The 27766-nt window shown below is 42.6% G+C and overlaps 1 protein-coding gene across 1 annotated transcript in view; it reads right to left on the bottom strand.

The window, feature by feature from the left end:
• The window catches only part of stk25b (serine/threonine kinase 25b), a 95842-nt gene that overhangs the window by 25334 nt on the left and 42742 nt on the right, over positions 1-27766 (bottom strand). Inside the window, exons 2-5 of the mRNA XM_060834976.1 lie at positions 27252-27482; positions 15473-15529; positions 4935-5043; positions 3356-3513 (exon numbers count right to left, since the gene is read on the bottom strand). Coding sequence (XP_060690959.1) covers positions 3356-3513; positions 4935-5043; positions 15473-15529; positions 27252-27482 — 555 coding nt within the window. The remainder of the gene's footprint in view (positions 1-3355; positions 3514-4934; positions 5044-15472; positions 15530-27251; positions 27483-27766) is intronic.

Raw genomic sequence — 27766 nt, 5'->3', positions numbered from 1 at the left:
ACAGAATATGTCATCACACCACTCAGTGACAGCCTGCTCACTGATGCTCAGTTTGGGTTCTACCAGGCCCACTCAGCTCCTGACCTCATTACATCTTATGCTCATGTCTGAATCAAGGGTCTGAATTCCAGGGGTGAGGACAGCGTGACAGTCCTTGAGATCAAGGCCAAATTCAACCAAGAGTGGCATCAAGGAGTCCTAGCAAAACCGCAATCAATAGTTATCAGAGGCAAAATGCCTGCTGGTTGGAGTCATACCTGGAGTCATACATAGGAAGATGGCTGTGGTAGTTGGATATCACTCATCTCAGCCCAAAGACGTCTCCGCAGGAGATCCTCACTGTAGTATCTTAGGCCTAACCTTCATTAGCTGCTTCATCAATGATCTTCCCTCCATCATAAGGTCAGAATTGGGGATGTTTGCCAATGATTGCACAATATTCACCACCATTCGTCACTCAGTCATGGAGATGTACAGCGTGGAAACAGACCCTTTGGTCCAACTCATCCATGCCAACCAGATATCCTAACCTAATCTAGCCCCATTTGCCAGCTCTTGGCCTGCATGCCTTTCAAATATTGCAATTGTACCAGCCTCCATCATTTCCTCTGGCAGCTCATTCCATACATGCATCACCCACTGCATGAAAAAGTTGCCCCTTAGGTCCCTTTTATATCACTCAAAACCTATGCCCTCTAGATCTGGACTCCCCCTCCCCAGAGAAAAGATTTTGTCTATTTATTCTATCCATGCCCTTCATGATTTCATAAAGCTCTGAGGTCTCCCCTCAGCCTTTGATGCTCCAGGGAAAACAGCCCAGCCTGTTCAACCTCTCTCTATAGCTCAAATCCTCCAACCCTGGCAACATCCTTGTAAATCGTTTCTGGATCCTTCCAAGTTTCACAACATATTTCTGATAACCTCAGATTGTGAAGCAGTCCATGTTTAAAGGCAAAAAGATTTGGACAATATGCAGGCTTAGACTGGTAAGTGGCAAGTGACATACACAACACAAATGCCTGGCAATGACCATGTCCAATAACAGACAATCTAACCATCTCTCCTTGACATTCAATGGTGTTACCATCATTGTCAACATCCTGGGGGTACCATTGACCAGAAACTTAACTGGATTTGCCACATCAACACAGTGGCTACAAAAGCAGATCAGAGGCTAGGAATATTGCAGTGAGTAACTCAGTTCTTGACTCCCCAAAGCCAGTCCACCATCTAAGAGATGCAGGTCAGGAGTGTGATGGAGTACCCCGCCCCCCCCCCCCCCCCCCCCACCACTTGTCTGGATGGGTGCAGCTCCAATTACATTTAAGCTTGACACCATCCAGGACACAACCTGCTTGATTGGCACCACATTAACATGCACCCACTCACTTCAGCACTGATGCTCAGTAGCAGTATGTACAAGGCGCACTGCAGAAATTCACCAAAGATCATTAGGTAGCACCTTTCAAATTCACAACTACTTCCATCTGGAAGGACAAGGGCAGCAAATACATGGGAAGACGACCACCTGCAAGTTCCCTTTAAGCCACTCACCATTCTGACTTGGTAATATATCACCATTCCCTCACTTTTCACAGTTGGACTGCTTGATTTCCCTCCCTAACTGCATTGTGGGTCATCCTACAGCAGGTGGACTGCAGTGGCTCAAGAAAGCAGCTCACGACCACTTCTCAAGGGCAATTAGGGGTGGACATTTCATTAATGCTAGCCCAGCCACAGTGATACCTGCATGCCATGAGTGAATGAAAATGAGAAAATACCAGAAGAAATAGAAATTTGCCATTCAGCCCAGTGAGTTTGCTCCACCATTCAATAGGATTGTGGCTGATCTGACCGAAATGCCTCATGTCCATTTTCCTGCATTTCCTCAAAACCTTTGATTCCCTGCTGATCAAGAATCTGTCAAGGACTCTTCCCCAATATTTTATCTGTGGCTGGGAGCTCCAAATACAGGTCGTTCTGCTACTATGCGCGTTTCATTAATGCAAATTCACTATAACGTGATTGATGACTTGCAGACACTGTTTTGAAAGGTGAACTTTTAAAGCATGTACTGGTTATAATGCGATTCCAGAGCCATTAGTTTAAATGGTGCTGCTATTACACGATTTTCTTATAACATTGGATCACACGAGAACAGAACTACCATGTTATAGCCGAACTAACTATAATCTCAATCTTACCTTGGAACCCCTTAATTCTGTGACTATAGCCTCTGGTCTTAGATTCTTCCATGAGGGTATATATCCCCTCAGCATTTACCCTGCCAAACCCCTTTAGAATCCTATATGTTTCAATGAGCTCACCTTTCACTCGAAGCTCCAGTGAGTACAATCCCAACCTGTTTAATCTTTGCCCATAAGGCAATCTCTTCAGGTCAGGATGACCCTACTGAACCTGCTCTGAACTGTGTCCAATGAAATATCTTTCCTTAATCAAGGGGACCCAAAAGTGGTCACAGTACTTCAGATGTGGTCTCATCAGCAACTTGTACAGTTACAGTAATACTTTCCTACTCTAATACTCCATCTCCCTTGAAATAAAGGCTAACAATCCATTAGCCTTCCTGATTACCAGCTGCACCTGTTTGCTACCTTTGTGTTTCATGCACGAGTCCCTCAGGTACTCATTGTGTTGCTGCTTTCTGCAGTTTTTCCCTATTTAAATAATATGCTAATCTTTCGTTCTCTTCCAAAACAAACAACTTTACATTTTTCCACATTATACTCCATGTACCAACATTGTGCCCACTTACTAACCCATCAGTATCTACTCCATGTACCAACATTTTGCCCACTTACTAACCCATCAGTATCTATCTGTAAACTGCCTGCATCCCTCTTGCAACTTGCCTTTCCACCAAATTTTGTGTCACCTGCAAATTTGGTAACAGTACATTTGCTTCCTTTCTCTAAGTTACTGTAAACAGTTGTAGTCCCAGTTTATTCCCAGGTCATCCACCAAGCGGGTTTAAGGAGATTGAGGAATTGGAATTGATACTGTCAAAATGTTTATTGGAATGGTATTTCCACCTATTTTTAAATTATTCTTCTAAACAATGTGTTCGGAGGTGATATTACACACCTCTGGAGCAGCTGGGACTTGAACCCAGGCCGACAGGTCCTGGAGTAGGGACATTTCCACTGTGATATTAGAGGGACCCTAACCATACCACAGTTCAGAATGGCAGACATTAAATTCTGCTTCAGGTCCATTCTATAGTTTAAAGTCTAAGTATGCTGCAGGTGAGTGTTTGGCTGAATGTGAACGGCAATGGATCAAGACGTGACACACAAATCTGCAGAGACTGACGTGTGTGTGTTTGCTCACTCACCTTGAAGTCGTACGCAGACTGCTTGATGACTTCTGGTGCCATCCAGAAGGGTGTTCCTACAAACGTGTTTCTCTTTATCTGTGTGTCTGTTAATTGCCCGGCTACCCCGAAGTCTGCAAGCTTCACGTCGCCTTGCTCTGACAGTAATACATTAGCAGCTGAGGAGATAGGACAAACAGAACATTAAAATTAATTGTTCTCTCAGGCAGCTACTGTACTGCTGCTTGAGACACTGTGAAAATGAGAGCACGTTCTAGGAGGTTGGGTGGGTATGAAGCAGGATTCAAGGAAAGGATGTTAAAAGGGTCTTAAGAGGCTGAAATATGAGTGGAAAAGGTAAGGAATTAAAAATTTCAGGCTGGTGAATTCTATCTATGAGTATATAAATCCACAACAGTAGCCAGGTGGTCAGTCAAAAAAACTCAGAAATCACAAAGGGAAAATAAATACGCAAGATTGTTCAGTAGTCATTTCTTTTTCCATTCCTGTCCCCGTTAAAATCTGAGCAAATAAGCATACGTGCGAAATACATTCATCCATCCTTTCTAAAAGAAACCTGATAAGAAGTGATTATTTCTGTGCTCATTGAGTTGAAGAATCTCAGTCGTGGGGAAAGATAAATTACCACCTTGTCAGGTTTTTATTATATTTCAAATAATGCATATCCTTTAGAGATTAAAAATAAACTGGAGCTGGAGCAGGGGCTTAAACAAATCAAGGGGCAGGAGGTCATGATTCTTTGCTCAGCATGGTGTCACAACGTCTACCTTAATGAGAAAATTAATGAAGTGTGGTCAAGTTCCAACCATGTGCAAGGAATGCTCGAATAAGGAACAGGGATTTTTCACTTTCCGCTTCATCGTCAAGTGCTCTGGGGTCAGGTTTAGCACAGCTTAGGTTTGTATGACCTTCCTCTATTTTGCTTGGCCAAGCACTTCAGCTCAGCTCTTTGAGCCTGCCACCCCAGCCACTCTGAATACTTTCCTCACTGACCTAGTCCATTAGTATCTTTTGTTTAAGCAAATCTCGGGGTAAACAGCAGCCAATGTGTCAGATCAGAGTTGGGTGGAATGCCCAGGAGGATGAGGATATAAGAGGGCATGGAAAACAGCAAGGTTGCCTCCTCCTTCCCCCTAACAAGAGGATCGTGTCTCTAATGTCCTACCATCTTTTCCAACTATCTTCTGCAATAGGGTCTATCACTTCCTTTTGCTCAATTGGTCATAGTTACAGGAGCAGAATTACAATGTATGCTCACATGTCTCTGGGGTACTGAGTGAGTGCTACAGTCCCAAGGATGTAATACTAAAATCAAGAACATGCCACATTTTAGAGGCATTCAGGTATGATAAAAACACATCTTCCCTTCCCAATCCCTACATCAGAAAATAATTCCTGACAGTGCAAATTCCCTGCTTTCGGGAGTATTCTGAGGAAGGCTGTCTGCCTTCCACTCCCTCTTTGAAGCAGTAATTTGAAAATCAATTTAGAGAAGTTATAATTATCCAAAAAAAAAAGTTGCTGCTCTGCTTAACTCTCAATAACATGTTAGCAATCCCATTTCCTGTCGTGTTTTTACCTTTAATATCTCGATGAATTTTTCGTTCTGAGTGCAGATAGTCTAAACCTTTAAGTATTTCCCGTAGGATCGTTGCAATGTAAGTCTCCTCCAGGGGCCCTGGTTTCAGCTGCAAAGACCACAACCATTTGTTAACAATAAAGGACTATGTGATAGATGAGGTAACACAAGTTACTCAGCTAGGGTAACCCAAAGGGGTGTTAGTTCAATTGCATTCAGTCAGCTGGTCTGAACTGGTCTTCCATTACATAGAGCAATTGTCACCAGGATAGCTTGATCATTCATACTTACTGACCAATAACCTAAATACAAATGCCGTGGCAGCTTTGGTGAGTTACTGTGGTACTTCTGGTAGACGGTACACACTGCTGCTGTTGATAATGTTGTGGCCATTACGGAGACTTGGTTGCATGGGGGACAGCCTGGCTGCTCAGTGTTCCAGGGTTTCTTTGCTTCAGATGACGTAGAGAGAAAGGTAATAGAGGTGGAAGAGTTGCATTACTAATCAGGGCGAATGTCACATCTGAACTGAGGACATACTGGAGGCTCATCCACTGAGGGTCAGGCAGCATCTGAGAAGCAGGAAAAATCGATGTTTCGGGCAAAAGCCCTTCAATCCTGATGAAGGGCTTTTGCCCGAAACGTCTATTCTCCTGCTCCTCGGACACTGCCTGATCTGGTGCGCTTTTCCAGCACCACACTGTTGACTCTGATCTCCAACATCTGCAGTTACTCACTTTCTCCTGGCTCATCCACTGAGGCAATATGGGTAGGGCTCCAAAATAAGATGCCAGTTAGGATTATACGTATAGATCCCATAACCGAGACACTGAGGAACAAATATGTAGGCAGATTATGGAAAGATGCAAGAACAGCAGAGTTGTATTGTGAGTGACTTTAACTTCCCCAATGTTGACTGGGATTCCCTTTCAGCAAGAGACTTAGACAGGCTGAATTGTTAAGTGCATCCAAGAGAATTTCTTGAATCAGTATGTGGAGAGAGGAGGGGCCATACTGGACCATATATTGGCTAATAAGCCTGGCCAGGAGACTGACCTTTCAGTTTTAAGATAGGCATAAAGAAGGATAAATCAGGACCTTGCTGGAAGGTACTAAACTGTGAGTGAGCAAATTCTATCAGTATTAAGCAGGAACTAGGGAATGCTCATTGGGAGGAGCTGGTTTTGGGCAAGTCCATATTGGACATGTGGAACCTTTTTAAAGACCTGCCAATCAGAGTTCAGGACTGGCATGTTCCATTAGGAGCAGTCACCTTGTTGGGTGTTTACTATAGGCCCCCCAATAGCAGCAGAGATGTGGAGAAACAGATTGGGAAACAGATTTTGGAAAGGTGCAGAAGCCACAGGGTAGTAGTCATGGGCGATTTCAACTTCCCAAATATGGATTGGAAGCTCTTTAGATCAAGTAGATTGGACGGGGCAGTGTTCGTGCAATGTGTCCAGGAAGCTTTTCTAACTCAGTATGTAGATTGTCCGACCAGAGGGGAGGCCATATTGGATTTGGTGCTTGGTAACAAGTGACGGGCTTGTTAGTGGGTGAGCATTTTGGTGATGGTGACCACAATTCTGTGACTTTCACCTTGGTTATGGAGAAAGATAGGTGCGTACAACAGGGTAGGTTTTACAATTGGGGGAAGGGTAAATACGATGCTGCAAGACAGGATCTGAGGAGCATAAGTTGGGAGCATAGGCTGTCAGGGAAGGATGTCATTGAAATGTGGAACTTTTTCAAGGAACAGATACGACGTGTCCTTGATATGTATGTACCTGTCAGGCAGGAAAGAGATGGTTATGTGAGGGAACCTTGGTTGACGAAGGAGGTTGAATGTCTTGTAAGGAGGCTTACATAGTGTTGAGGAAACAAGGTTCAGACAGAGCTTTGGAGGGATACTGGATAGCCAGGAGGAAGCTCTCCTAATAACTTTCTTCAGCTGAGAGGGCATGAAAAATCTTTGGCAGGTAGGATCAAGGATAACCCCAAGGCCTTTTATGCGTATGTGAGAAACATGAGAATGACGAGAACGAGGGTAGGTCCGATCTAGGACAGTAGTGGGAGAATGTGTATTGAGTCAGAAGAGATAGGAGAGGTCTTGAATGAGTACTTTTCTTCAGTATTTACAAATGAGCGGGACCGTATTGTTGAAGAGGAGAGTATGAAACAGACTGGTAAGCTAGAAGAGATACTTGTTAGGAAGGAAGATGTGTTGGGCATTTTGAAAAGCTTGAGGATAGACAAGTCCCCCGGGCCTGACGGGATATATCCTAGGGTTATGTGGGAAGCAAGAGAGGAAATTGCAGAGCCATTGGCAATGATCTTTTCGTCTTCACTATCAACGGGGGTGGTATCAGGGGACTGGAGAGTGGCAAATGTTGTGCCCCTGTTCAAAAAAGGGAATAGAGATAACCCCGGGAATTACAGGTTAGTTAGTCTTACTTCGGTGGTAGGCAAAGTAATGGAAAGGGTACTGAGCAATAGGATTTATGAGTATCTGGAAAGACACTGCTTGATTAGGGACAGCCAGCACGGATTTGTGAGGGGTAGGTTTTGCCTTACAAGTCTTATTGAATTCTTTGAAGAGGTGACCAAGCATGTGGATGAGGGTAGAGCAGTGGATGTAGTGTACATGGATTTTAGTACGGCATTTGATAAGGTTCCCCATGGTAGGCTTATGCGGATAGTCAGGAGGCATGGGATAGTGGGAAATTTGGCCAGTTGGATAGAGAACTGGCTAACCGGTCGAAGTCAGAGAGTGGTGGTAGATGGTAAATATTCAGCCTGGAGCCCAGTTACAAGTGGAGTTCCGCAGGGATCAGTTCAGGGTCCTCTGCTGTTAGTAATTTTTATTAATGACTTGGAAGAGGGAGTCGAAGGGTGGGTCAGTAAATTTGCAGATGATACGAATATAGGTGGAGTTGTGAATAGTGAGGAGGGCTGTTGTCAGCTGCAAAGGGACTTAGATATGATGCAGAGCTGGGCTGAGGAGTAGCAGATGGAATTCAACCCTGTCAAGTGTGAGGTTGTCCATTTTGGAAGGACAAATAAGAATGTGGAATACAGGGTTAACGGTAGGGTTCTTAGTAAGGTGGAGGAGCAGAGGGATCTTGGGGTCTATGTTCATAGCTCTTTGAAAGTTGACACTCAGGTGGATACAGCTTGTAAGAAGGCCAATGGTGTATTAGCGTTCATTAGCAGAGGGATTGAATTCAAGAGTCATGAGGTGACGTTGCAGCTCTACAGGACCTTGGTAAGGCCACATTTGGAGTACTGTGTGCAGTTCTGGTCGCCTCACTTTAGGAAAGATGTGGAAGCTTTGGAGAGGGTGCAGAGGAGATTTACCAGGCTGTTGCCTGGAATGGAGAATAGGTCGTACGAGGATAGGTTGACAGTGCTAGGCCTTTACTCATTGGAACGGCGAAGGATGAGGGATGACTTGATCGAGATTTATAAGATCAGGGAATAGATAGAGTAGACAGTCAGAGACTTTTTCCCCAGGTACAACAGAGTGTTACAAGGGGGCATAAATTTAAGGTGAAGGGTGGAAGGTATTTGGGGGGGGGGGGGGGGGGGGATGTCAGGGGTGGGTTCTTCACCCAGAGAGTGGTGTGGACATGGAATGCCCTGCCTGTGGGAGTGGCAGAGTCAGAATCATTGGTTGACCTTTAAGTGGCAATTGGATAGGTACATGGATAGGTGCTTAAGCTAGGACAAATGTTCGGCACAACATCGTGGGCCGAAGGGCCCGTTCTGTGCTGTATTGTTCTATGTTCTATAACGTTGGTCAGGGATGGCAAGGTAAGGGAATCTTGGATAATGAGGGAAGTTGTGAATTCAGTCAAAGGAAAAAAGGTATGCAAAGTTTACAAAGCTAAAATCGGCCAGTGAGGAATATAAATAAAGCAGGAGAGAACTCAAGCAGGGAGTTAGGAGAGCAAGAAGGGGCCATGAAATTATCTTGGCAAGTAGGGTTAAAGAGAATCCCAAGGCATTCTAAACATACATTAAAAACAAGAGGATAATTAGGGAAAAGGTATTTCACAGGGATCTGTATTCGGACTTCTGCTGTTTGCGATATATATGACTTGGACAAAACTGTAGATGGGTGAGTTAGTAAGTTTGCAGGTGATACAAAGATTGGTAGAGTTGTGCATAATGTTGTCAAAAGATATAGTGGGATATCATTCAGTTGGAGATATGGACCATGAAATGGCAGATGGAGTTTAGTCTGGATAAATGTGGGGTACTACACTTTGGGAGATCAAATGCTAAGGATAAGTACAGCGGAACCTTGATTATCCGAAGGACCTGGGTGGGGAACATTTCGTTTGGTTAATTGAATCCTGGATAATCGAATGCTGGATCACATATTTTAGCCGAGCATCAGGACATTGCAATCTTGCCGCATAATCAGATATTTGCATAATCGAATACGGGATAATCGAGGTTCCTCTGTATATACTTAATGGCAGGAACCGGAACAGCGTTGATGTACAGAGGAATCTTGGGTTAAAGTCCATAGCTCCTTTAAAATGGCCACTCAAATGGATAGGGTGGTAAAGGAGGCATATGGCATGCTTGTCTGTACTGCTCGGGGAATGGAGTACGAGTCAGAATGTCATGTTGCAACTTTATAAGACTTTGGTTAGGCCACACTTAGAATATTGCATCAATTCTGGTTGCCACATTACAGGATGGATGTAGAGGCTTGAGAGAGGGTACAGAAAAGAGAGTTACCACAGTGCTGCCTGGATTAGAGGATATGAACTTTAAAGTAGAGGCTAGAAAACCTCAGGTTGTTTTCCCTGAGGCAGAGGCGGGGGAGAGACTTGAAAAAAAGTCTATGAAATTATGAGATGCGTAGCTAAGGTTGATGGTCAGAAACTTTTTCTCAGAGTTGAAATGTCCAATATCAGGGGGTATGCATTTAAGATGAGATGGGGCAAGTACAAAGGAGATGTGAGGGGCGAGGTTTTGTTTTAAACAGAGTGATAGGAGTCTGGAATGTGCTGCCAGGGTGGTGGTGGAGGCAGAAATCATAGGGGCTGGACCTTTAGGTAAGCACATTCATATGCAAGGAATGGAGGGATATGGACCAAGGGCAGGCAGAAGGGATCAGTTTAATTTGGCGTCATGTTCGGCACAATATCAGCCGAAGGGCTCATTCCTGTACTGTACAGTTCAATGTTGTGGAGACATTGAACATTGAAGGTGTTAGGTGAGGTGCTAATGAAGTGACTGTTTTGTCCTGAATGATGTTGAGCTTCTTGAGTTTGTTGGCGCTGCATCACTCCATCACACTCCTGACTTGTGCCTTGTAGACGGTGGAGAAATTCATCACAGAATTGCCAGCTTCTGGACAGCTTTTGTAGCCACAGTATTCATATGGCTAGTCCAGCTCAGTTTCTGGTACTGGTAATCACAGGATGCTGACAGTGGGGTTTTCAATTATGGTACACTGAATGTCATCGGGTGATGGTTGGATTCTCTCTTGCTGGAGATAGTCATTGTCTGGCACTTAAGGTACAAAGGTTCCTTGCAACTTATCAGCCCAACCCTGAATGTTGTTCAGGTCTTGCTGCTTTTGGACACAGATGGCTTCTCGCACCTTCAACATTCACTCCCTCCAACTGCAACACATCATGGCTAGGTGTTAGAATCTACATGGTGCACTACAGTAGCTCACCAATGTTCTTTTGACAGTACCTTCAAACTCAAAATCTCTAACATTCGAAAGGCCAACAGCAGCAGATACATGGTAGTATGTGAGGAACTGTGAATGGTGCTGAACATTGTGTGAATGGTGGTGAAGCAGCCAGTGCAGAGACCCCCTGCGGCCGTTCCCCTCAAGAACAAGTATACCATTTTGGATACTTGTGGGGGGGACGACTTACCAGGGGTAAGCAATGGGGTTCAGGCCTCTGGCACGGAGCCTATCCTCGATGCTCAGAAGGGAAGGGTGGAGAAGAGCAGAGCAATAGTTATTGGAGACTCGATAGTTCGGGGCACAGATAGGCGGTTTTGTGGGGGCGAGAGAGACTCACATTTGGTATGTTGCCTCCCAGGTACAAGGGTACGTGATGTCTCTGATCGTGTTTTCCAGGTCCTTAAGGGGGAGGGGGAGCAGCCCGAAGTCGTGGTCCACATTGGCACCAACGACATAGGTAGGAAGAGGGATGAGGATGTTAGGCAGGCTTTCAGGGAGCTAGGTTGGAGGCTCAGAATTAAAACAAACAGAGTTGTTGTCTCTGGTCTGTTACCCGTGCCATGTGATAGAGAGTTGAGGAATAGGGAGAGAGAGAGCAGTTAAATGCGTGGCTACAGGGATGGTGCAGGAGGGAGGGATTCCAGTTTCTGGATAACTGGAAGGTGGGATCTCTATAAACATGATGGTCTATACCTGAACCTGAGGGGCACGTTTGCTAGTGCTCTTTCGGGGGGTTTAAACTAACTCTGCAGGGGCATGGGAACCTAGACTGTAGTTTTAGGGTGCAGGACCTGGAGTGTAGGGAGGTTAGGAACCAGGCATCAATCTCAAAGGAGGGTGCCTGAAAACAGGAAGGTGGCTTGAAGTGTGCATACTTCAACGCGAGAAGTATACGAAATAAGGTAGGTGAACTTGCAGCGTGGGTTGGTACTTGGGAGTTCAATGTTGTGGCTATTACGGAGACATGGGTAGAACAGGGACAAGATTGGTTGGTTGCAGGTTCCAGGGTTTAAATGTTTTAATAGGGTCAGAGGTGGGGATAAAAGAGGGGGAGGTGTGGCATTGCTTGTCAAAGATAGTATTACAGCAGTGGAAAGGACGATGGATGAAGACTCGCCATCTGAGGTAGTTTGGGCTGAGCTTAGAAATAGGAAAGGTGAGGTCACCCTGTTAGGAGTTTTCTACAGGCCTCCTAATAGTCCTAGAGACGTAGAAGAAAGGATTGCGAGGATGATTCAGGAGAAGAGTGAAAGTAATAGGATGGTTATTATGGGGGACTTTAACTTTCCAGATATTAACTGGGAAAGCTATAGCTCGAGTACGTTAGATGGGTCGATGTTTGTCCAATGTGTGCAGGAGGGCTTCCTGACACAATATGTAGACAGGCCAACAAGAGGTGAGGCCATACTGGATTTGGTTCTGGGACCGAACCAGGCCAGGTGTTAGAATTGGAGGTAGGTGAGCACTTTGGGGACAGTGACCACATTTCGGTGACCTTTACTCTAGTGATGGAGAGGGATAAGTGTGCACTACAGGGCAAGTGTGATAGCTGGGGGCAGGGAAATTATGATGCGGTGAGGCATGACGTAGGATGCGTGGCTTGGAAAAGTAGGCTTCAAGGGAAGGGTGCAATCGATATGTGGAGCTTGTTCAAGGAACAACTACTGAGTGTCCTTGATAAGTATGTACCTGTCAGGCAGGGAGGAAAGGGTCTTGTAAGGGAGCCGTGGTTTAATAAGGAATTGGAATCCCTTGTTAAAGGGAAGAGGGCGGCCTATGTAAAGATGAGGCGTGAAGGTTCAATTGGGGCGATTGAGACTTAAGGTAGCCAGGAAGGATCTAAAGAGAGAGCTAAGAGCAGCAAGGAGGAGGACATGAAAAGTCCTTGGTTGATAGGATTAGGGAAAACCCAAAGGCTTTCTAGAGGTATGTCAAGAATAAAAGGATGACTAGGGTAGGAATAGGTCCCGTCAAGGATAGTAGTGGGAAGTTGCGTGTGGAGGCTGAAGAAATTGGGGAGACACTGAATGAATACTTTTCATCAGTATTCACTCAGGAACAGGACATTGTTGCCGACGTGAACTTTGAGTCACAATTAATTAGAATGGATGGCTTTGAGATATGTAGGGAAGAGGTGTTGGAAATTCTGGAAAGTGTGAAAATAGATAAGTCCCCTGGGCCTGACGGCATTTATCCTAGGATTCTCTGGGAAGCAAGGGAGGAGATTGCAGAGCCATTGGCCTTGATTTTTATGTCCTCGTTGTCTACAAGAATAGTGCCAGAAGACTGGAGGATAGCAAATGTGGTTCCCTTGTTCAAGAAGGGGAGTAGGGATAACCCTAGTAACTATAGGCCAGTGAGTCTTACCTCTGTTGTGGGCAAAGTCTTCGAGAGAATTGTTAGGGATAGGATTTATGAACTTCTGGATAGGAATAATGTGATCAAGGATAGTCAGCATGGTTTTGTGAAGGGCCGGTCGTGCCTCACAAACCTTATTGAATTCTTTGAGAAGGTGACTAAGGAGGTGAACGAGGGTAAAATGGTTGATGTGGTGTATATGGATTTTAGTAAGGCGTTTGATAAGGTTCCCCATCGTAGGCTACTGCAAAAAAATACAGAGGTATGGCATTGAGGGGGAGTTGGAGGTTTGGATTAGGAATTGGCTGGTTGGAAGACGACAGAGGGTAGTAGTTGATGGTAAAGGTTCATCTTGGAGTGCAGTTACTAGCGGTGTTCCGCAAGGATCTGTTTTGGGACCATTGCTGTTTGTCATTTTTATAAATGACCTGGAGGAGGGGCTAGAAGGTTGGGTGAGCAAGTTTGCGGATGATACAAAAGTCAGTGGAGTTGTTGACAGTGAGGAAGGATGTGGCAGGTTACAGCGGGATATAGATAAGCTGCAGAGCTGGGCAGAAAGGTGGCAAATGAAGTTCAATGTAGCTAAGTGTGAAGTGATTCACTTTGGTAAGAGTAACAAGAAGATGGAGTACTGGGCTAATGGTCGGATAGTTGGTAGTATGGATGAGCAGAGGGATCTTGGTGTCCATGTACACAGATCTCTGAAAGTTGCCACCCAGGTAAATAGTGCTGTGAAGGCGGCATATGGTGTACTGGCTTTTATTGGCAGAGGAATTGAGTTCCGGAGTCCTGAGGTCATGTTGCAGTTGTATAAGACTCTGGTGCGGCCGCATCTGGAGTATCGTGTGCAGTTTTGGTCGCCATACTATAGGAAGGATGTGGAGGCACTGGAACGGATGCAGAGAAGGTTTACCAGGATGTTGCCTGGTATGGTAGGAAGATCGTATGAGGAAAGGCTGAGGCACTTGGGGCTGTTTTCATTGGAGAAAAGAAGGTTTAGGGGTGACTTGATAGAGGTGTACAAGATGATTAGGGGTTTAGATAGGGTTGACCATGAGAACCTTTTTCCACGTATGGAGTCAGATATTACGAGGGGACATAGCTTTAAATTAAGGGGAGTTAGTTATAGGACAGATGTTAGGGGTGGATTCTTTACTCTGAGTCGTGAGTTCATGGAATGCCCTGCCAGTAACAGTGGTGGACACTCCCTCTTTATGGGCATTTAAATGGGCATTGGATAGGCATATGGAGGAAAGTGGGCTAGTGTAGTTTAGGTGGGTTTGGATCGGTGCAACATCGAGGGCCGAAGGGCCTGTACTGTGCTGTATTTTTCTATTTTCTATGTTCTATGTTCTATTGCACAACCAGTGAGCATCCCATCTCTGTTCTTATGATGGATAGATGTACAGATAGGGATTCAAGGGGACGACATGACCAGGATTGGTGATGATGCTCCAAATGGTCAAACACCTTTAATAAACATTATCAAAGTTCATGAATAAGAACCACATGTCCAAAGCAGCAGTGTCCTGATTGATTTTTACTCCCCCCCCCGGGTAGGTGAAAGCTGGCAAAACAAAAGAGGTTTAGGAAAATATTAGAACAGGAATAAATCCATGGAGATTATTCCAAAATTGCAATTCTATTTCTCTAAAGCTATGCTGGCTTTGTCTATCTGTAGGGGTGGGAGCTGAAAGCAAAACAAAGTAATCCGGTTTAGCAAATTAACATTTTGAGTATTTCCTCCCCCCTGGTGAAAGCATGAGTGTCTCTCTGAAGCATGGTTCCACTGGACCAGGTAGCCTTGCACATCTCCATCCAAATGGGTGCCTTGACATGGAAGGTCAACCTTGAGCAAGTTGCTCAGGGACCATTTTCTGTTGAACTCTTGACATTCCAGGTCACTTTGTTAAGCTACTAACCTTGCAGTTCCATTAAGCAGTCAAGAAAACAAAACCATCTTCACCGTTTATGAATTAAGAGAGAAGAAACAGAGTGCAAATGCAGCCATGGTGGTCAAAGAGCTTACTGTGTGAATGCATAGCAAATCAATGATTACCATGTAACAACATTGATTAAAGGCAGCATGCTAATTTACTTCCTCACCAGGGACAATAGCGCATTAAAGTGGGTAACTGGCAGCTTATAGATCTGGGAACCAGACCGCTCTCAGTGCAGATAAAGTGGCACTGAGCCTGGGATTCAAAGGTACATCATCTGGCTAACAGTCAGGTGCTCATGTGCTGCAGTTAGCAGGTCAAACCTGGTACCGGGCTTCAAACACTCAGCCCTTCAGCGAGGCAACACTGTTCCAGTGAAATTGTTTCAAATCTTGAATGTGGGATTGAAGATCAACTTGTGGTTTATAGCTCAGTGTTCTAACATTGCTAATTTGCCTCTTGGCTTAGGACTCACTCAGAAAATGTAAAACTGCACCATGGTAAAAATCAGTACTCACCAAGTCTAATGCAGAGCCCCCACCCAGATATTCCATGATTATCCACAATTTGGTGCCCTTGAGAGTGAATAAAATAATTATGATTAGGTTAGAGGAAAGGAGATCTTTATATAAACTGCACATAACTTAGACAAAATGCAAACAGGCAAGTGGCCTTCTATGGTGCGTTGAGTTCTGTAGCTAATAAATAATCTCAATTAGGTGGAATATTTCAAGTCTCGAAGGATGTAAAACCTGAGCACTAGGACATTTCAGTAACATCAAAAATCCAGGCCACTGCTCTGAAGTCTAGTTTTGTTTATTGATCTCAATCCCAACCTGACTACCTCTGAAGTGTCCATGAGGGATAGAAAGATTAGTGTGAACAAGGTTATTTCACTGAAATGAAAGAAAGAGAAAGGCTAATAATGTTTCTGGCAGAGACCAACACACTTCCTTGGAACAGGGACCGAGACTGAATGATTTGAGAAGCTGCTCCAGCTAATTCCATGTGTCTTTGCAATGAATATGATGTGTTTTAAAATTCCTCATGGCATTGCTCAGTGTTTCAAAGAATACCACAATTTTTAAGGACAAAAATTTGACATACTGCTCCACAGATGTGTGTGGCAATGCTCACAGAATTAACATCTCAGGTCCAGTGACCCTTCTTCAGAATGGATGGTATCTAAACATTAATTGTGATTTCACTCCACAGATGCTGCCAGACCCGCTGGCAATTTCTGTTTTTGTTTCTGATTTACAGAATTTGCTATTCTTGCCATTTTTAGTTAACAGTTTGAGTCTGGTATGGTATTTTCAGAACTGCATTGACTATCACAGAGAATAAAGTGGAGCGCTGGAAAGAACAAAGAATAATGCAGATGTGAGGGACACTGAGGTACAGAACTGTAAACATTCAGAGGGTTAAAACACTTCACATTCTGTTCAGCAACTTTTAAATAAAAGTGCACAATTTTCTCTCAAGCAAATGATATACCAAGGTGAGATTAAAAAAAATTATTCAACCAATTTCATTTTGAGATGAAGAAACGTTTGCAACAATAATTAATATTTATATAGCCACTTTAATGGAAAGAAAAATTCCAAAGGGTTTTGCAGAAAAATAATAATGAGGAGTCAAAAAAGCTTGGTAAAAGAGACAGGAATTAACAAACACAAAGTTCTGCTCACTCACAGCATTCCTTCCTGACACTGCAACTTCATCCAAACCCCATTTATTCCTTCACTCCTGAGTCTGCTCTCTTGAGCAGTACGCATCTTCACCCCAGCGTTGAGGGTGGTCCCTAATTAGAGACCCTCACTTCAGTACTCATGGTTTGTAGATGCCGGTGTTGGACTGGGGCCCTGCTCCAAAAGCTAGCGTGCCTCCAATTAAACCTGTTGGACTATAACCTGGTGCTGTGTGATTTTTAACTCCGTTCACAGTAGGGAAAATTTTCTTAGCATCTTTAAACATGAACATCTTGCTTTGAGTTTTTTCCATCCATACTTATGACAGATAAAATATTTTTCACATTATTTATTGAATTTAAATTACTTATCTATTTTCAAAAATTGCCTCAAAGGTGAACAATTACAGGGGTTCTGGACACCATACAATAGATTGACATTTCATGAAATAACTATGAATTCAGAACATTAAATTGAATCTTATTGTTTATTTGGCTAGAGTAATTAGCACACCTAAAAGACTTGGCTGAAATGACCATTCTAAATGCGGATCATTTATTCAGAATTTTCAATAAGCTTCAATAACAATTTTTCTGATGGCTATTTTTGAGAAGATCACACTTGTGCCAAAAGAGACCAATTTATTTGTCTCATATGCAACTTATTCTAAATTTCTTTCACATGACATATCAAGTTACTACGATTCAAATCTATTCATTTTAATTCGGTCATGCATGCATTTCTTATCCTTGCTGAGGTGAGCCAATTGGAAGTCCCAAATATTTTAGTGAAAGATAGCCATGTTTTGCTGTCAGCCTGGAAACCACAGACTAATTGTAAAGTATCCAACATAATTATAGGACTGAAAAAAATACATATTTCATAATTATTATGAATTAAATTAAACTGGTCTATGTATTTGAGTACCATAATTAAATGTTTTTCCTTCTGCCTTCAGCCCTTTTCTCTCCAACCTGGATTTGGCTTTAGTTTTTATACCCACAGAGTCAAGATATTTAAATTTCAAATTTGACTTGACATTGTTTTAAATAAAAACATTTTTTAATGAAAAGACATATTATAAGTTAATGAGTCAAAGACTGGATGTTTATAAGACTCCTTTGCAGTCAAACAGGAAAAGCTGTGAAATACATGAAACCATAGAATTTATATACACAGATATAAAGCTTATATCAGATTACAATGGCTTAAACAAAATAAAGAGCAGATTTTATTGAAGGCAAAAATCTCTTGAAGGTGGTGGAGGCAGAAGGTAGGTGGTGCTCAGGCTCCCAGCCCATGCATTCCCTCTTGCATGAGCAACTGTACCCTTCTTCCTTTAATTTCATTTTCTTCATTTCACTTCCGAATCGAATTGATCTTTTCTTCTTTCTGCACTTTGGTGACGGAGTGTGGCTATGGGCAGCAGATCTGGTCCGTTCCTCATGGCTATGGCTGTCCTGGCTTGAGCAACTGCGCCAGTGTCGATGGATTGGGTTGGTTCCTTTTCCTTTGATGTTCCAGGAGAGGCTGCAATGGTAGCAGAGTGAATGATCCCTTGGTCTTTGAGAATTAAGGTTGGATGGTCGATCAGTCCTTGAAAGTTGAGAATGGGTCAGTCTCCCGGCTATGGCATTGGCTGGAATATCAGCAGCGATGAGGTGGCTTTAACAGAGATGGCGTTCTGAGCCTGGTCAGCGATGGCAGAAGCTGCTTCAGCTTGCTTCTTCCTTGGGTGTTGTGGCCTCAGGGACAGCTTTGGTGGCTGCAGACTGTGGCAGCATTCCATAGCCATTTAGGAAATTCAAGTCGTCATGGATGGTACAAAAAATAAAATTTGCCCTAACTTTGAGAGATTTATTCCTTTTTACAACTTAATTAAAATGTCACCAGCTTATGGCAACTTTTATATACATTTCACTGTATTTTCATAAGGACAACAATAAATTACTATTATTGTATCAGGAAAAGTGTTTTTTTTTCACAAGGGCGAAGCTTTTACCCACTGATATTCAGAAAGACTTGGTCATGCTTGTGCAAAACTCTCTGAAAGTTAGCATGCAGGTACTGCAAACAGTTAAAAGTAAATGGCAGTTAGGGCAAAATGTGGGAAAATGTGCAATTATTCCCACTTTTGTAGGAAAACGAGAATTAAAAAGCAAATTACCACCAAAACTGAGAACAAATGCAGCATTCCGCAGTGCAGAAGAGTCAAAGTGTTCAAGTGCATGAGTTACAAGATATTAGTATGCAGGTGCAGCAAGTAATTCAGGAGGTTAATGGAATGCTAATCTTTATTTGCAAGGAATTGGACATCAAGGTAAGGATGTCATATACCAGTTAAATGGGGAATTGGTGAGGCCATGTCTTGAATACGATGTGCAGCTTTGGTCTCTTTATTTAAGGAAGAATTTAAGTGCATTCTGGGCAGCTCGGAAGTGGTTTACTGGATTGATACTTGGAACGTGCAGGATGTCTTAAGAGGGTATGTTGGACAGGCTGGGCTAGTTTCTGCCAGCATTTACAAGAGTGTGGGGTGACTTGACGGAGGTGTATAGGACTTTGAATGGTCTTGACAAGGTGGATGTGGAAATGATGCTTCATCTTGAGGCTACATCCAGAGCTAGGGAACACTTTTAAAACTGAGGGTCTCCATTTCATAAAGAAATCTATTTTTTCTCCTGAGGGTTGTGAGACTTTGAAACTCTGTCTCAGAACATGGAGAAGGTGGGGTAATTAAACACTTTAAGATTCTAATGAGGCAAAGGAATCAAAGATTATCTGGAATAAGTGGTAGTAAGGAAATTGAAACAACAGATTGGCCATGATTTTATTGAAAGGTGGAGCGGGCTTGATGGGCTGAATGGTCTATTCCTGCTCCTAGTTTGTAATTTGCCTATATGGCAAAGAGATGGTAGTATAATTATGATGAGTTGAGAGTTCATGGAATGCCCTGCCAGTATCAGTGGTGGACTGTCCCTCTTTATCGTCATTCAAGCGGGCATTAGATAAGCATATGGAGGTTATTGGGCTAGTGTAGGCTAGGTAGGCATCGGTCGGCGCAACATCGAGGGCCGAAGGGCCTGTACTGCGCTGTATTTTTCTATGTTCTATGAGAGGCTGCGCAAATTCAGCTGATGCATTCCAAAGTTTAGAAGATGGAGGGGTGATCTAATTGAGATTGACAAGATTCTAACAGGGTGTGTGAGGGTAAACACACCTAGGCATCCAGAATGCAGACCTCAGCCTCAGGATAAGAGGTCAATCATTTGTGACTTAGATGAAGGAAAATCTCTTCACCTAGATGCTCAGGTATCTTTGGAATTCTCTACCTTGTGGCTGGCTGATGTTCCATTGTTGAATACGTTCAAGGCTGGGATAGACTGGTTTTTGCTCTCTCAGTGAACCAGGGGAGAAAGAGAAAGGGAAGGAGAGTTGAGGTTGAAGATCTGGCACAATCACACTGACTGGCACAAGGGCTGTGTAGTCTACTCCTGCTTCAATCCCTCAGGTATTTGATATTTTTATAAAGCACATTCTAAACATTGAGACTCGCTGATTTTCCAATGAACTGATGATAAAAAAAACTTAGCTTGACATATTTTCCGATAACTGCATACATTATTGCCCTGTCTACTGTTGTCTTAACCATGGGCACCTCCTGCAAGTGTTGAACTACTAATTCTGTGTTGTAGTCTTCATGGTCTTTCTGGAAATGCGCAATTGTTGGGTAGCATATATTTAGACAATGGACTCCAAAGAACACAATAAAAACCAAAAGACCAAATGCAGGAAATCAGATACAAAAACAGAAATTACTGGAAAAGCTCAACAGGGAGCATCTGTGGAGAGAAATCAGTGTTAATGCTTCACTTAACCCAAAACTTTAACTCTGATCTTCCTCCTCAGATACTGCCAGATCTGCTGAGATTTTCCAGTTATTTCTGTGTTGGTTCCAAAGAACACTTGTTTCACAATCCCACACCAAAATTTCAATTTAGAATTTAAAACATTACAGCACAGTACAGGCCCTTTGGCCCTCGATGTTGTGACACCCTGTGAAACCAATCTGAAGCCCATCTAACCTACACTATTCCCTTCTCGTCCATATGCCTATCCAAAGACCATTCAAATGCCCCTAAAGTTGGCGAGTCTACAACTGTTGCAGGCAGTGCGTTCCACGCACCTACCACTCTGAGTAAAGAAACTACCTCTGACATCTGTCCTATATCTATCACTCCTCAATGTGAAACTATGTCCCCTCGTGCTATCCATTACCATCCTCGGAAAAACGCTCTCACTGTCCACTCGATCTAACCACTGATGATCTTCTGTGTCCGAAATAAGTCACCTCTCAACCTTCTTCTCCCTAATAAAAACAGCCTCAAGTTATTCAACCTTTTCTCCTAAGACCTTCCCTCCATACCAGGCATCATCCTAGTAAATCTCCTCTGAATCCTTTCCAATACTTCCATATCCTTATTATAAAGCGATGACCAGAACTGTATGCAAGACCAGAGTTTTGTACAGCTGCAGCATGACCTTATGGTTTTGAAACTCTATTCCTCTACTAATAAAAGCTAACACACCTTGTACCTTCTTAACAGCCCTATCAACTTGGGCAGGGAAGAGAAAGTGAGTACTGCAGATGCTGGAGATCAGAGCTTAAAAGTGTGTTGCTGGAAAAGCGCAGCAGGTCAGGCAGTATCAAAGGAACAGGAGAATGCTGAAGCCATTCCTGAAGAAGGGAATATGCCCGAAACATCGATTCTCCTGTTCCTTTGATGCTGCCTGACCTGCTGCACTATCAACTTGGGTGGTAACTTTGAGGGATCTATGTATATGGACACAGATCTCTCTGTTCATCTACACTACCAAGAATTTTACCATTCACTCAGTACTCTGCATTCCTGTTAGCCCTTCCAAAGTGAATCACCTCTCACTTTTCTGCATTAAACTCTAGTCGCCACCTCTCAGCCCAGCTCTGCAGCTTATCTATGTCCCTCTGTAACCCTTCAGCACTGTCCACAACTATACCAACCTTAGTCATCTGCAAATTTACAAACCCATCCTTCTATGCTCTCATCCAGGTCATTTTTAAAAATGACAAACAACAGTGGACTAAAAAAAAATCCTTGCGGCACACACTAGTAACTGAACTCCAGAATGAACATTTCCCATCAACCTCCACCCTCCATCTTCTTTCAACTAGCCAATTTCTGATCCAAACTGCTAACTCACCCTCAATCCCATGCCTCTGTTTTTTTTGCGCAGTTGTCTCCTTATCAAACACCTTACTGAAATCCAATTACACCACATCAACAGCTTTACCCTCATCACCTTCTCAAAGAACTCAATAGGTTTGTGAAGCACAACCTACCCTTCACAAAACAGTGTTGACTATCCCTGATCAACCTATTCCTATCAAGATGATTATAAATCCTACCTCTTATAATCTTTTCCAACACATTATCCACAACCGAAGGCAGGCTTACTGGTCTATAATTACCAAGGTTGGCTCTACCCCACTTCTTGAACAAGGCAACAACATTGCTATCCTCCAGTCTTCTGGTACTATTCCTGTAGACAATAACAACATAAAGATCAAAGCCAAAGGCTCTGCAATCTCGTCCCTGGCTTCCCAGAGAATCCGAGGATAGATCCCATCCAGCCCAGGGGACTTATCTATTTTCACACTTTCCAGAATTGCTAACATCTCCTCCTTGTGAACCTCAATCCCAAATAGTCTAGTAGCCCGTTTCTCAGTATACTCCTTGACGACACTGTCTTTTTCCAGTGTGAATGCTGCCCAAAAATATTCATTTAGTGCTTCCCCTATCTCCTCTAGACTCCACACACAACTTCCCACTACTGTCCTTGATTGGCCCTAATCTTACTCTAGTCATTCTTTTATCCCTTATATACTTATAGAAAGCTTTAGGGTTTTCTCTGATCCTATCCAGGTTAGTTCCAAGTTTCTTCACTGGAGACGTACACTACTCCTCTGTTTCCACATCATCAAGCATCAGCAGCATTATCTTAATATTCAGCTGTTAGTGATTTGCTTGCCTTCCCTGTCTTACAATGATTTGAAGGAGCCGGTGTTGGACTGGGGTGGACAAAGTTAAAAATCACAACACAAGGTTATAGTCCAGTAGGTTTATTTGGAGGTACCAGCTTTCAAAGCGTTGTTTCTTCATCAGGTAATTCTGACCACCTGATGAAGCAGCAGCACTTTGAAAGTTAGTGCCTCCAGATAAACCTGTTGTACTATAACCTGGTGTTGTGAGATTTTTAACTCAGTTTTATAATGACAGAGTCATAGAGATGTACAGCATGGAAACAGACCCTTCAGTCCAACTCATCTATGCTGACGAGATATCCTAATTAACCTAGTCCCATTTGCCAGTGTTTGGCTTATATCCTCCGAAACACTTTACATTCATATACCCATCAAATGTTGTAATTGTACCAGCCTCCACCACTTCCTCAGGCAGCTCATTCCATATATGCACCAGTCTCTGCATGAAAAAGTTGCCCCTTGGGCCCCATTTAAATCTTTCCCTTTTCACCCTAAACCTATGCCCTCTAGTTTTGGACTCCCCCCACCCCAGGGAAATGACACTGTTTACTTACCCTATCTGTGCCTCTCATTATTTAATAACCCTGCAATAAGGTCACCCCTTAGCCAATTAGGCACACGACACTCGATAGAGGGGCACACAATAAACTTATAGCCAATATTGATGACCGATCGATTACATATATAGAAGGGCTTTTAGTTTCAAGGTCTATCTTTTGAAACCTTTGGATGTGATTTGATTTCATTGATTTATTGTAGTCACATGTACAGGAGTACAGTGAAAAGCTTTGTTTTGCAAGCATACAGGCAGATTACAGCAAACAAGGACATACAGATAAGGTGCTTAGACAGAACAAGGCATACAAGCTTACAGCTGCACAGGTGGTGCACAAAGCAAGACTGACATTATTTGAAGTTACAGACGTGCATTCATCAGTCTAGTAACAACAGGGAAGCTGTTCTTGAACCTATTGGTGTGTGTTCAAGCTTCTGTATCTCCTACCTGATGGAAGAGGTTGGAGGAGAGCATTATCGGGGTGGGAGGTTTCTTTGATGATGTTGGCGGCATTTTCAAGGCAATGAGAAGTGTAAATGGAGAGGCTGGCTTCTCTGATGGTATGGGCTGTGCATACAACTTTCTGCAGTTTCTTACGGTCCTGGGCAGAGCAGTTGCCATACCAGGCTGAAATGCATGTGGACAGTAAGCTTTCTAAGGTGCATCTGTAAAAGTTGGTGATAGTCCTTATGGACATGCTGAATTTCCTAAGAAAGATGCAGCGTTGTTATGAACTGTTGAGAATCTATGCCATTATTTTGGCATATTTTGTCCAAGCCATATTCGGTCGATACAGCAGCAAATGGTACATCTTTTATCCCTGAATCTTCTGAAAAACGTCTCCTCAAAAATAGTTGTAATTATTTATTTCAAAGTTACTTGCTTCAAATACATCATCTTGAACTAACTTGAATTCTTTGAAGAGTAGATCTTATTAACTTTTATCTGAATGACTCTTAGTAGATCCCTTTGCTAATGATTATTAGACTACAAGACATTCCAATCATTTTCCTACCATTCATTTCTCGTGGATAACACACAGGTATTTGAATCGAAGATAAACTATGCTTTCTTTTTGAGCCACTTCCTTTTTAAAGAGGACTGATCAGTAACCCTTCTCTCCCACTCCTCAAAATGCCCACCATAGAATATCTTAGGGTATCCAATAATTTGCTGCAAACAATCAGCTGCACATAGGCAAACATGAAGCAGCCAACCAGACCACTTATAACACTGTCTTAAAGACATATAAACAATGACAACAGTTCACAAATGGGCAGTGGTCTGTACAGGAGCAGGAAGGATAACCTGGCTCAAGAGAGCCAACAAATAGCAAGCAAGGAATAAACTAAAAGCTTTAACTTCAGGAAAAAAAAAGTAGGATGAAGGTTAAAATATATTTTACAGATTTCCAAAAGTAGTCAATGTTATTTGTATTTGGCATGCTGTTGAATCAAGAGGAATCATTTTGCCTTGGACAATTTTAGTTCTCAGTTTAGATTACCCTTCCGGGCAAACCATAATACCTTAGAGTGTCTATTCTTACTTTGAGGGCAAATAATAACGCCTGGAAAACCAACAGCTCTATTAAGTGTTTTGAATTCCTAGATTTCTTTCATGCCTTTATCGATGTCACAGTTCAACAAATCCAATAACAGCATCATAAAGGTGAAACAAGCAAGTGTATAATATAGTTCCAAAAACAGGGCAACCTTTGTTATCTGAACACCAATTATCCAAATTTTGGATTATACGAACAAGGTGTCATGGTCCCATAAAAACATATCTGTTATCCAAACACTCGGTTATCTGAATAAAATACACCCCACCCGTCTCTTTGGATAATTGAGGTTGTTCTGTACACAACAGAAAACTGTCTACCTAGTTTCTTGGGTGATCAAAATAGTGGAGATTGACACATGTAGAAATAAACTAATATTCTAAATGACTTTTAAATATCGTGTGTTACTTTCAAGAGTATCTAACTGGCCCATGTTGACAGCTTGCTTCTTACAGTTTATGCAATGCTTTCTCATGCACTTTGCCATCTGTGCTTGATTGAAACAAAAACACCTTTGCAAACCTTATTACTAATTCAATGTCAGCCTTGGCTCAGTGATAACACTTTCACTTAAGTCAGAAGTCCAAATGTCACTCCAGGAAGTTGAACACAGAATGCCAGCTAACCTTTCAGCATTAAGGGAGCACTGGCACTGTTGGAAGTCCAATCTTTCAGATGAGACATTAAGCTAAATCCTCTCATGTAGACATAAACGATGACATGATATTGTTCAAAAGAAACACAGAGCAGTTCTCGAAGTACCTTCTATCAATGAACATTCTTCAATTAACCTCAAACACATTTTGCTCATTTCAGCTTGTGGGAGCTTGCAGTATGTAAATCCGTTGCTGCACACCCTACATTGAAACTACATTAAAAAGCACTTTTCAAAGTGAAGTCAATCTATGAAGCATTTTGGGATACTCAAACAAGTTAGTGAGATCCATTATGTAAATGAAAGTCTGTTCTTCCACTGGATTTTGAGAAAGAGTTGTCAAATATAACTGAACTAAATTAACACCAGGAGTTGAAATTTTGTCAAGAGTTTGCACCTAAAAGCAATTCAGGGTGATGGCCCTAAATTGCACAGTCATAACAAGACCAACAGCAATCTGTGTAGGGATGGCTAATTGATGAGCACACTGCTTGCTCAATATTCAATTGAGGACAACAGGTGGGTACTCCAAAAATAACAGGCCCACAGCTCATCATGAAGAGAGAGCGAGAGCGAGCGAGTGAATGAATGGTGGCAGTCTCTGAACTCCAAAATCACGAACTTATAAAAAAGGTCACAGATGCTTGGCCACGATTTTGCAAAGTTACCGATGGCTATCACCTGCAGTTGGGCCCAAATGCTGTCATGAGATGCCCCTCATGAGGTCAAGAGCTGTCTCCTACTCCCACTTAACATGCCAAACATCTTTATTCTCACTAACAGTGTAAGGACCACCTTCAGATGGGAAATTTCCAGTCAGCATGGAAATGGAGCTTAACAGGCTAGGTATGAGTCTAATGGACTACCTATCACTTTTGAGTGGGGTGCCATCTCACCACCTGACCTAGTCTTTAATCAAAGAATCGGGACAGAGCCATGACATTAAATGGGCCCTATTTGCTTCCGATTCCCTCCAATTTTGCAGGGGCATTCTAGGCCCAAGGCTATCAAGTTCTTAATGTAATAAAATTAGGGACTTTGTACTGGGACAGACCCGGCCCATTTGGTATTTATTTTTGATATGAATCTAGCAAAGCAACAACTAGGCAAAACAAAAATAATACAGGCGTTTGTAAATTCTCACATCCTGCTCTTGGAGGCAGGCCAAGTTCATGGGGATTAAAAGAAGGAAGAAAAGAGTTTTAAAATTTGTTTTGATAGATTTTGACCTTTTGAAGTTGACAGTCAGGATTTAGTGGATGTTTTTCGCAGCTGAACAGTACTCCTCAATAAATAAAGGAATCCCAAATAACTTTAAACTAGCTGCTCAGAAGAGGTGGAATTTCTGGAACAAATTCTGCATCCAATGAAAATAACTTATAAAGATTTATTCCCAGAGATAAAACACGGAGGGAAATCGTGTGGAAGTACACAAATGTTTTAGAGGCTCACTTAAAAAGTACATTAAAAAAAACTCAATACTTTAACATCTTTGGCAGTTCAGAGTTCTCTCATTTTAGCCTCCCACTTTTGCTCAGATCTAGCTTCCCAGGATCCAGGAAGGCCATCTATTCACTTGATTCCTTGTAGTAATACACTTGGCGTTTGAATTCTCTGTATTCCTTCAGTCAGTTAAGAAGAGCATATTAAAGACATTAAAGTAAAAAAACACCATGGTGGCAATAAAGCCACTGAATGTAAGTGTGGGTGTTGTGATTTTATCTTATTTAATCATTACTCCAATCTTCTTACCTTTAAGTAAGAGCCATAGTACTTTGTGACATATGGGCTATCACACTGGCTAAGCACAGTAATCTCCTGTTGGATGTCTTCAATCTCATCTTCTGCCTCTTCTAGGTCAATGATTTTAATTGCCACAACTTCTTTGCTTCTGTTCTCTATTCCTTTGTAGACTTCACCAAACGAACCTTTCCCAATCCGTTCCTGCTTTGTAAACAGCTCCTCAGGGTCCATGCGGGCATTCTGCAAGAAATCAACATTAGGATTACATTTCCATTATGTTCAAAAAGAAGTACGCAGGGATCTGGACATCCTGTCAGATTGATCGCAAAATGTGAGTGCGTTGGTACAGCCAGTGATTAGGAAGGCAAATGGAAGACTGGCATTTAATTGCAAGGGGAATCAAGTATAAGATAGAGTTGTGTTACTACAACTGTTTCTTGATCCAGATTTGACAACTTCTAGTAATATAGAAGATAAGTCTGGAGCAATGCTTTCTTCAAAATACAAGTGCAGGACAAGGGAGT

The sequence above is a fragment of the Hemiscyllium ocellatum genome, chromosome 13 (genome assembly GCF_020745735.1).
Source record: "Hemiscyllium ocellatum isolate sHemOce1 chromosome 13, sHemOce1.pat.X.cur, whole genome shotgun sequence".
Classification (NCBI taxonomy): Eukaryota; Metazoa; Chordata; class Chondrichthyes; order Orectolobiformes; family Hemiscylliidae; genus Hemiscyllium; species Hemiscyllium ocellatum.
The sequence above is the reverse complement of the archived record's forward strand: the minus strand, read 5'-3'. Positions and strand labels throughout refer to the sequence as shown.